The sequence below is a fragment of the Montipora capricornis genome, chromosome 3 (genome assembly GCF_036669925.1).
Source record: "Montipora capricornis isolate CH-2021 chromosome 3, ASM3666992v2, whole genome shotgun sequence".
Classification (NCBI taxonomy): domain Eukaryota; kingdom Metazoa; phylum Cnidaria; class Anthozoa; order Scleractinia; family Acroporidae; genus Montipora; species Montipora capricornis.
The window spans coordinates 75679850-75689849 of NC_090885.1; the positions used below are offsets into that span (position 1 = coordinate 75679850).

General features: G+C 37.3%; 2 protein-coding genes across 8 annotated transcripts in view; one reads left to right on the forward strand and one right to left on the reverse strand.

Moving 5' to 3' along the window:
- Positions 1-10000, reverse strand: part of LOC138044177 (gamma-aminobutyric acid receptor subunit beta-2-like) — an 18001-nt gene that overhangs the window by 7852 nt on the left and 149 nt on the right. Inside the window, exons 1-4 of one of the 6 annotated variants that reach the window (XM_068890862.1) lie at positions 2895-2952; positions 2637-2710; positions 592-686; positions 1-104 (exon numbers count right to left, since the gene is read on the reverse strand). The exon at positions 1-104 is cut by the window's left edge and continues 71 nt beyond it. In XM_068890862.1, the coding sequence (XP_068746963.1) occupies positions 1-104; positions 592-665 (178 nt within the window). In that variant the 5' untranslated portion in view covers positions 666-686; positions 2637-2710; positions 2895-2952. Of the gene's footprint in view, positions 105-591; positions 687-2133; positions 2172-2636; positions 2827-2894; positions 2953-5376; positions 5628-7189; positions 7296-10000 lie in introns of those variants that run through there. The other 5 variants (XM_068890864.1, XM_068890863.1, XM_068890861.1 and 2 more) reach the window with 5 other exon arrangements.
- LOC138044179 (gamma-aminobutyric acid receptor subunit beta-2-like) overlaps positions 5854-10000 on the forward strand; it is a 21138-nt gene continuing 16991 nt past the window's right edge. The window contains exons 1-2 of one of the 2 annotated variants that reach the window (XM_068890868.1): positions 5854-5895; positions 5971-6033. The gene's annotated coding sequence lies outside the window, so the exon portion shown is untranslated. Of the gene's footprint in view, positions 6034-10000 lie in introns of both variants that reach the window. The other variant, XM_068890867.1, reaches the window with a different exon arrangement.

The window sequence follows — 10000 nt, forward strand, 5'->3', positions numbered from 1 at the left end:
CAGCGTTTGGCCTGACCTTCCGATCATAACCAGTTAAGCTCTTGTTTATTATACGTGAAAGGTTGTAAGCCTCGATCATGCTGCTTCGCATATCATCGGGGTCACTGGAAAAGAAAGGCTCGTCTCAGTGTCATGAATCGGCCCGTGGAAATTACGGGAGAATACTGCCCTACAATTCAGTCACAATTAGCCGATCAGAGCGCGCGTTATATTGGCTACAAACACAAGCCATATAATAAAAATAATAATAATGATAACAATACAAATTAATGGTGTAGTCTCTTACGTAATCGCGATATAATATGATATTTATCACACTTTTGCGAAATATACGTGGCTCTCAGTTGTTTTAAGAAGGGCGTTTTCAAAAGGTGTACTATCGCAAATCACTCCGGTGACGCTATTAACGCCAGTCGCCAATAAATTAAAACTTCCCTTCTTTAACTGACTGATTTTGTGCTAAACAATCCGGGCTAGCGCTGTGCATTGAACAAAAAATCCATCTGCTTGTGCGTGTTTATGGGGCCATTTAAATCCGGAAGGTGGAAAAGTTTTTTAACAGATTTTATTAAAACGGTATTTGCTACTTACTCCTCACACAATCCGTGCGGAACAACGCTCAATAATGTCAAGAACGTGACAGTTAATCTTGGAAATGAGCTCATTATTCCCACTCAGTGGAATACCTAAAAGAAAATGACATCACCAAATCCGTGAAATTTAAGGTGTTTTGAAATTAAGAAAGAACCGAGAAGGCTCTAGAAATGTTCGAAAGAAAGATTGGCCTACATGACAGTAGATGGGTTGCTACTATTTCCCTCCTTAGCTTGAAGCTCTAATTTTCTTTCGCGGTTGGGCACTGATCAACTGAAGAGTTATCAACGCACTGCAAATGCCTTGGGACTGCTAAAATGCCAGCATTTATAAAATTATTTCCCCCCCCCCCCCCCCAACTGGATTTACGCTGTCACCCTTTAACAGAAATGCAGCCACATTTTAAGAAATGCTATTCACGCCAAACGGCTTCATAACCATGGTCTTGACTTACTTCTAAAACCGAATGGAAGGGCTAAGCTATTTTTTAAACCAAAACAAATCGTGGTTTGCCATTATCACAAAATCACAGTAGGGTAATTTACTTTCTCGGGTAAATACGTGATGAATATCTGTATTTATTTTGATAGTTCCACCTGCCACAAACCCTAACAGTTTTGACGCTACTTTATACCCTCAAAACGGCAATAAATACAGAGTTTATTTTTCACTGATGACACGTAATAGTTTTCACCGGAAGGCCAAGTTATAGAGGATAAGTTGTAATCTCCATCTCGCGGTAATGCAGTCAAAACTGATACAAGCTTTGTAGAACTTCAGGTAGCCAGTATAATGTGTCGCGAAACTTGACAAACCACTTTCTTTCTAAAACCCGCTAATCGCTAATCTATTGCAAACCGCGAGAGGCAACGATAAATGAACTCAAAGAAGTTGCTAGCAAGACAGAACATTGCATCAAATATGACAATTACTTTTAACGCCCAGCCATTCATTAAACTTTCGCTGGTCCGTTTAAGTTTGTAAATTCGGTATTTTTCATGACTGTAATCTCGTCGAAACGAGTTGATAAGCGATTTTAATTTCTTAGTGGCCTTCTCAGTGAGATCTGAAACAGAATTTGAGTATTAGTAGTTCCAAGCCTTGTATACGTAATGTTAATAAAATTTAACAGCAGTCTTATTATCAAACAAAATGTTGGTGTATGGATGTATAGGTTATAAGCCTTAAAAAATAACAAACTGTCCAAAAACAGACGAGACCAATATCAAAATAGCAAACTACAGAATAAACGTAACTAATGAGCTAAAAGCCGTGATATTTAACGCGGAAACACGGCTCATTCTCCGTTACATACCGTCCAGTTTTCTAAATCAGTATTATTCATTTTTGAAAAAAATGTACGTGTTTCTTAACTCTTTGGAATCAGTCACAAAACGCTCCACTGCCAAACACTGATATCACAGCGTTTGGAACCTTCGCCAGTAATGTTTGTAACGTTGTTTCCCCACGTCTATGTCCTCCATTTCCTTCCTTCACTGAAAGAACTCAGTTTCAGTATCACTGCAGTGTGTCACTCACCTATTTGTCGTTCAAATGATAAAAAGTGCTGTACCATGAAGTAATGCAATGGCGAATTCAAATTGCCGGTGGTAAAATATCTTCCAGTTGGCATGGCAGAAGTAAAAAACAAAATTGTACTTCTAGTAGACCTTATTACGCCGTGAAATTTTATTCTTCCTTTTACTAAACTTCAAAGATTATACAAAATTCTTGATTTTATAACTGATAAAAGTTCTACCACCTTATTGTACAGTTATAGATAATTTGACATCTAATATTCAGAACGTTGTCGAAAATATATTAAAAATCCGGTAATTTAAGACACACGAAGACGCTAAATACGAAATTCGAATGTAAGTTCAACATTATAGGGTAGAAATTGTGTCAATTAAACGCCATTTTAAGAATGAATTTTCACATTTTCATGCTGTAGACGTTATTTATAAAGAAAGCGGCTTAGACTACAGTCAGATGCGTCTGAGATGACGAATTAAAATAAAAATCATTTTTCAAAAATTTACCTCTGTTTTAAGGGTCTACAGGTCCAACAGCAACATTGAGATCCCTCGAGCTCGAAATGGTGTATTGAAAGTTACTATGTGTGAAGCAACCAAGAACATTAGTTGATTTCCTATATAAAGTGGCGAAAAATAAGGCGGTTTGTTGATGTAGCAAATAGAGCGCTAATAACGAATTCGAAGCATCGATAGCGCCTTCTCCAGAAACTGTTCAATAATTTACACGCAAACAATCAAAGTCTTCTTCAATCAGAATGTCACCTGCGTCTTAAATCTGTCACTTCGTAAATTGTTGGCACACCTTCAATAAATTTGAACCGCTGAATTTCAAAGTTTTCACATAAATCACCACGGAAAAGACAAGCGTTGGCCACAACCGAGACAGTCTAAATACATTTCAGCTAAATTGCTCTGCAGTGTATGAAATCATGATTACTGTGAACCAGCAAGGTCTTGCTTTTTCGTTGAATTTCATGCAGAGAACAATCGGAGAGCAGATTAATTAGTGCACTCCTCAAAAACTGTGGTAGAAATTGGGGTTTTTGCAACAAAGCAGAACATTGTCGATCGCAAGCCAGGATATTAATGTGAAAAATAGCTCCTACAAATACAAATAACACTTGAATTGTGTCCCAATAGCTTAAAAATCAACAATAAAATGTTAACAAGAGCATACCAAATTGAAATTCACTATGTTGTCTAGTGCACGTTGCAACTGTATGGCTGTCGTTGTTCCAGTAAATTTTCTTGCACGCTCTGAGGTCATTAACGAAAATTTTGAGATCGAAAATAAGATAAGTTCCGCCCGTCAAGCTGTTTTTCTGTGTTTGATTCCTTGGAGTAATATCCCCAATGCGTTCCGTCGAATTACCCAAATTTGGATTACCTTTTTCGAAAGCGATTAACACACCCTGGCTTGCTCAAAGTAGTGGGCACCCGAATTTGTTTATAGGTCCTTGATTTTTATGAGAAACGTAATAAATTTATGAAGGAAAAAAGGTGTTAATGGAGATAAATAACAACAAAAACTAAAGTCGGGAAACAAACGGATAGCAAACAAATTTATTTTTGCCCGAAAGAAAAAGACACGCCCAAACCGGTTAGTGATCGAGATTTCCTCCCGAGCCACAAGTTGACTATAGTTGACGAATTTCTCGTTTTTCGTTATTAAGGCTGATGTTGTATTTAATTCAAATCCAAAACTGGAAGCATAACCTGATGCAAACAATTACTAACGCAAAGCAATAACATTGTTGAACAGAAATATTTCAACGTTATCAGGAAACGTTCGCATCAGACGTGTATGAAAACGTTTGATGAAGACGTCGTTGTAAAAACGTTGAAATATTTCTGTTAAACACTGTTATTGCTCTATTACTCTGAGTCAGTAATTGTTTGGATCAGAATGAGATAATTAGTTGTTTAGGTTTTTTAACACACTTAAATGCAAATTTGAAACACAGCTGATTACAACTGCGAATTTCGAGCAAAGAAAGTAAGAGAAAATATGTGGCTAATTCCAATTCGTATCACAGTTACCCAAGAAAGCCCGGGCGAGGTTGTAAGAGCACTTACTCGGTGGTAAGAGTTATTTGGTTCGGCTATTTGCTTTGATTTACAGACAAAATGAGATTGACGCTCAGTTTCGTTAATATTGCATGTGTTTCGCTCCGTCCCAGTTCCTAGATTTTCCGGTTTGGTACACTCATCGTGCTTACTCTCAGCTTCTTCACGAAGCTCATCATGGACTGAGGATGGGAGCATCTAATCAGTGCCCATGACATCAGGTATTCTCAGTTGTTCATGATATTTCTTCATCAGTTTTTCCGATATTCTTATTATTAATACTTACAAATAATATGGAAATAATTCTGAAAATTATAACTATTATTATTTTTTCTTTGTTTCTCACGAAGAGGTACTCTTTTACTGCTCTGTCCTTGAATAATAATTTGCTGTTTTCGTATTTAGCCGTTAATGAAAGTAAAGGCTGCATTTCTGTAAACAGATCAAGAGTCTTTCAGTAGTTTTACTTCTTTGCCTACATTCTTTTTTACTTGCATGATTATTTCCTTCTCGAAAAGTTCGAAATTTTTCCAATGAAATGCTTTATAAATGTTCAAAAATATCCTTGAAATCTTCTAAAATTTTATTGAAACAGAAGTCGTTGACGACTTGAATAGAGCTTGCGTTTTGATATCTGATAAATTATCACCAGCTTAATTTATCGATCACTTCTAGAATTTGTTTTGGTAATTGAATAATTAGTCTTGTTAGCTTTCCACCTACTGAAATCACATTTAGCCCGCATTGAAAAAAGAAGCTGCTTTTCTATAGAATCTACAGATCGTGGTGATATGGGTATTTTGCACTTGTTTTGACAACAATGACAGACTTTTTTGTTCACGAATAATTCTTGTAATTGGACAATTATCTTATTTTGGGTTTTGTTTGGGGTAGGATCGTTAGAAAACGGCGGCCTTTATGTTAGTTGTGTTTTTAGAATCATTTCCAAGCAGATGAATCTCAAGAGTCTTGCTGAGTCCCAAATTAAAAAAAAAAACACTCGCTATGCAATATTTAAAGATCAAAACGAGCTCAGTTTTTGTTTCAAAAGATGGCATGAACAGGTTCATATCCCGAAATGAAATTTATTTCATTAATTTCTGTCGAGTTATTACTTGTGAAAAAACACACAGATGTACCACATCAACATGTGTAACGAAATTAAAGGGACACTGACCTCAGTAATTGGAGCTTGAACAATAAACGAGCTTATCTTTCATTTTGTGTTATATTTACCGCCAAGACTTCTTTACTCTGTGCAGATGTACAGGTGATAAACGGATAGAACCCCAGAGAACAGCAAGGGCGAGGGATATCTCGCACTCACTTCAAATGAATTCGTTTCCTGCAGTCTCTTTGAAACGTAGAAAGCGAAAAAAGCACTTAAAACAAAGGACTCAAATCGATCAAGATATTTCAATGACAGATTCTGAAAAAGCAGGTGTCTTCCATTCGGAGGTCTTTGTTCTGTCGGTTGCTAAAACTTCAAGATCATCAGCTGCATAATTCAGAGCATTCCAATGATTGATGACAATTTCTTTGTTTGGGTCTTTTAATTTGACAGCATGTGTCGGTAGTCGCGGCTGAGAACAAACCCTTGAATTCTTTCTTTTCAATTCTTGTTTTTACTTGACTACAATTGGGTATCAGTGAGGAAAATTGTAATCAGGGGAAAGTGTTTCCGACGAAAGACACAGTGAGACCTTTTATGATATACATTTTATTAGAGACCTCAGTTTCGTTAATTTCTTTATCCTACGCACTTTTTCAGTTACAGCCTCCCTTCAGCTGACTAGCTGAAATATCACACGGCCAAATCGTAGAGGAGATTCAGGTAAAATTTATTTTTTTCATCAATAATAGTTCGCTAATTACATTTTCTCATATTCTTTAATCATGGAAAACACACTGAGATTTTATACAAAGAGGAAGTGCTTATTTTACATTCATGTGTCATCGATCATCTTCAAGCCACTTTCGCTTCGAAATGAACGTAAATAGATCTGCTTATACATGTAAATTATACAAATAAGGTCTTTTTCTTCAGCAAAGCGTTGAGAGTTTTAAAGTATTTCTTCATTCTTGTTCACGTTAACGTTTTTAGCTGTAACTGAATTCGATTTTAAAGATAAAAACTTGTAATTTCACTGATGAAGATTGTTACCCTTGATTTGAAAATTTTCCTTACCTATCAAGAAAAAAGTCGATAAATCTCCGCATTTTTACGTCTCAAACAAATATCTGCAAAATTCAATGGAATTTGAGGGGTAAATGCTTGGACAAAATGGCATATCAGAGAGAATATCAGAGTTTTATCCGGAAAGGTGATAAATTCCCAATAACTTTAAACGAAGTACATTCAAACTTTCATAATGCAGATCTTAACAGGCAGCAAGCTATGTGAACAATTATCGCATTGGAATCTCAATTCATAACATATTATTTGACTTGATAATAAAATTCCCTTGCATTTGCACTTCAAGCTGAAGCTGATATAGTGTGTTTTCCAGGTGCCACGAAAAGTAGGGGCCACTTTAAAGAAAACATTGCCATAAGGACCATTTTCAGTCAATATCAGTATATTCAATCAATATTTTTTCTTGACCAAAACAAATGGAGAGGCCGGCTTGCTCAAGTCACTCAAAAACACAGCTCCATTCTCGGAAGATTAGCTGAGGACAACTGTGTTTAGGCATGCAGTAACATCACGTGGAAACAAGAAACCAAGTTACCAACAGAAACATCGACAACGATTTAATTAAGCAGTACGGCCGGACGATAGACAGAGTTAGCATCGCTTTTACGGCAAGTGGCAAACGGCAACCGGCTAATTTTTTAGTTTTTCCAAAAATGAAAGAAATTTGTTTGATTCTACCTGATCCCTTGCCTGTCAGCGACAGATATCGATTAACGTCTTGAAGAAAAAGAGACTAGTCAATGCTAAATCCCACCAATATTAACACATGTTTAATTCAACTTGACAGGCGTACCTCAGTCGGTTAGTGCGCATGAGCGGTGTCTTCTGGGCTGGAAGTCTCCAGTTTCATCCCCGTCTCATCATCGACCTCTGTGTCGACTTTCCTCTTATTCGTGTAGCTTTGAATAAACGAAAAACGAAGTATTGACGGAGGAAGTGGGGGGGGGGGGGGGGGGTTCATTCAATTTTCTTTGTTTGTGTCCTCTAGGCCTTGCTGTCATGATGAATTTTAATATATCAAAAGTGGTCTATGGCACTTCGCACTCGGGCCGAAAATTGCACGCTCTGCACATTCTTGGGGGGCGGGTTCCATTCTCGTCATCAGACCCTCGGAACGACCCAAGGCTCTGGGAAACTCTATGCAGAAGAACATGCGCCGTAGGGTTCTATTTCAACCTTACGGTGCCTGCTTACTCCTCGTCCTAACATGAATGCACTAATAAGAGACACTTTTGATTGTTCTTCCCGAAAACCAGTGAAAAGACACTTTGTTTCAGGGCTCCCCAGATCTCTTCTCCGCCATCAAGCATGAGAAGAGCTCTGGGATGGAGATTGGGGCGGATTTATACCGGTTTCCATCGTTTTACGGAAATCGGTCAAAAACACGGGACTTTGGAGGGTTAAAATCCAAAAAGCGCCCCGGGGAGCATGACCTCGGATCCCCCTAGAATTGGAAACTGGTCATTATTTATCCTAGTTCCGTCCCTGATTCTGATACAGCATTTTTTTCTCAATTCTCCAGATATGATTAAGAGCCAGCTTAAAATTTTCCAATTGTGTTGCCATGGTAGCCTATTACGTCACATTAATTGCATCTTGGTGTTTCATATGGTGCAATAACGTTGCCGTTACATCGTGAACTGAATTTTTATTTGTAGATTCAGTCTTTCCAAGCAGTACAGTTTGTTGAGAGTGTTGAAACTGGTTTGAGCCTCCTTAAGATCGACGACTGTCATAATGACAAATCGGGCCACGTATTTGCGTATCATTGACCTCTCTCTCTTTTGTAAACACTCGATTGAGCATGAATACGATTGATTCTATACCTAGCAGTCAGCGGTGGGCAGACTATCGTAGACTGGACGATGTTGTTCGGAATTAGCGTTCGACTCTTTAATTGTCGACCATAAATATTGCTTAAGATGGCTGGCATGAAAGGGCAAGGCATTGGCGGATACTAAAGTTTTGTTTACGTTTTGCCAAATGTTATATTTTCTGCAGAAAATAAAAAAAATTTCTTCTCGTTTTGCAATTGTAAAAAATAGGTCCGCATTGCGTACGTGTGGTAGTGCAGTAACACAGCGCTGTATTATTGTCAACTGAGCTGCGTTTTGTCTTCCAGGAGATTCAAGTTATCTTTGCATAATATGTAGCTCAAATAGTTCACGATATTGTTTTTGTGCCGTATATCATTAAAGTGCCATGGTAGATGTGTTAGCTAAATAGCTCCCTGACTTGACATGTGGTTACTAGTAAAGTACTAAATCCAGAAAGATTGAGGAAAATAAAAGGCAGTCGAGAAACATTGGCTTTGAGGCTGGTATGTTGATCATTTCCAAGTTCACTGTAGTTGCGCGGAGTTAGTATTTGGATGGGTGACCTCAAAATATACGACTCGTCAGAAGCATAGGACCGAAAATTATATTTTAACGCTCAAAAATGCGAACTAAGCAAGGTAGAGATTTGTTAGCCTGTTTTATGCAAAACAAATATTGATGCAAAAGTAAATAAAGATTGATACACAGTTTTTAGGAAGAGCAGAAGGACGTTTTCGGGAAATATCGATCGAAAATAAAATATTTTGCCATCAGCAACAAAATTTACGACACGAAAACAACTTAAATTTTCAACAGAGAATAATAAAAGGTTACCATCAGCGAAAAATATTTTGGGAGATTTTTCCTACGTTCAATTTTTCTATTGTAGTTTTGGCTGCACAAGTAAATCGCAAAATCGAAAGTGACACCGAATTCAGCGGGCGCCGTGATCAAGTTACCCAGACATGTTTACTCGCGAAACCAAAGGATACTTCTGTGTCAAAATGAAGGCAAGACACCGGGTTTTTGGTTTTGTTAGTTTGTTTGTTTGTTTTTTTTCTTTCAAGTGTTTTGAAGATTGAAAAGAAATGTGCGAATTCAACACAAAGATCACAATCGCCTAACTCTTGAGGTTGACCATGGTTTCTGCAAAGTCAAACATTTACTCTCCTATCACCAGGTTATTCCATGGTTTTGGAAATAGCAGCTGCTTTATTATTCATCAGCGCCACAAATTCTTACCGATTTTGGGGCTCATTTTGTTCAAACTCAAGAACTCTTCCAAGAGACCTGTTTATGTTCGTGAGTTATGCACGCGCTGCGGGCCTATTGAAACCACGAAATTACACTCTTACACTCTTACACTCATACAACCTGGTGACATAGTGGGTAGTGCACTTACAAAAAGCACTTCCTAGTTATTATTGTACTTGGGCTGTTCTACTTTAAATCTGCTTACTGTTTTAATATTTCTTTATTATCTTTGTAAGTCGATAATACTCTTTTACGTGTAATTTTAGTTTGTAATTTTTAAGGAATGTAGCGTTTTCGTTCGTTGGCATGGTCGCGTAGTCGTTTATTAATTTGTTGTTTAGCGTAGATGGTGTGTTCCTGTTGTTTGTTTCACAAATAAAAATTGTTTAAAAATAAAAATAAATAAATATTGCTTAAGAAGAACAGCACTTACGGTACAGGTAGTTTAACAATGTCACTGTGAAGGAAAGACATTTCCAATTCTAGTTTCATGACGGTAACACATTAAAATAACAGATATTATTGACTGCATG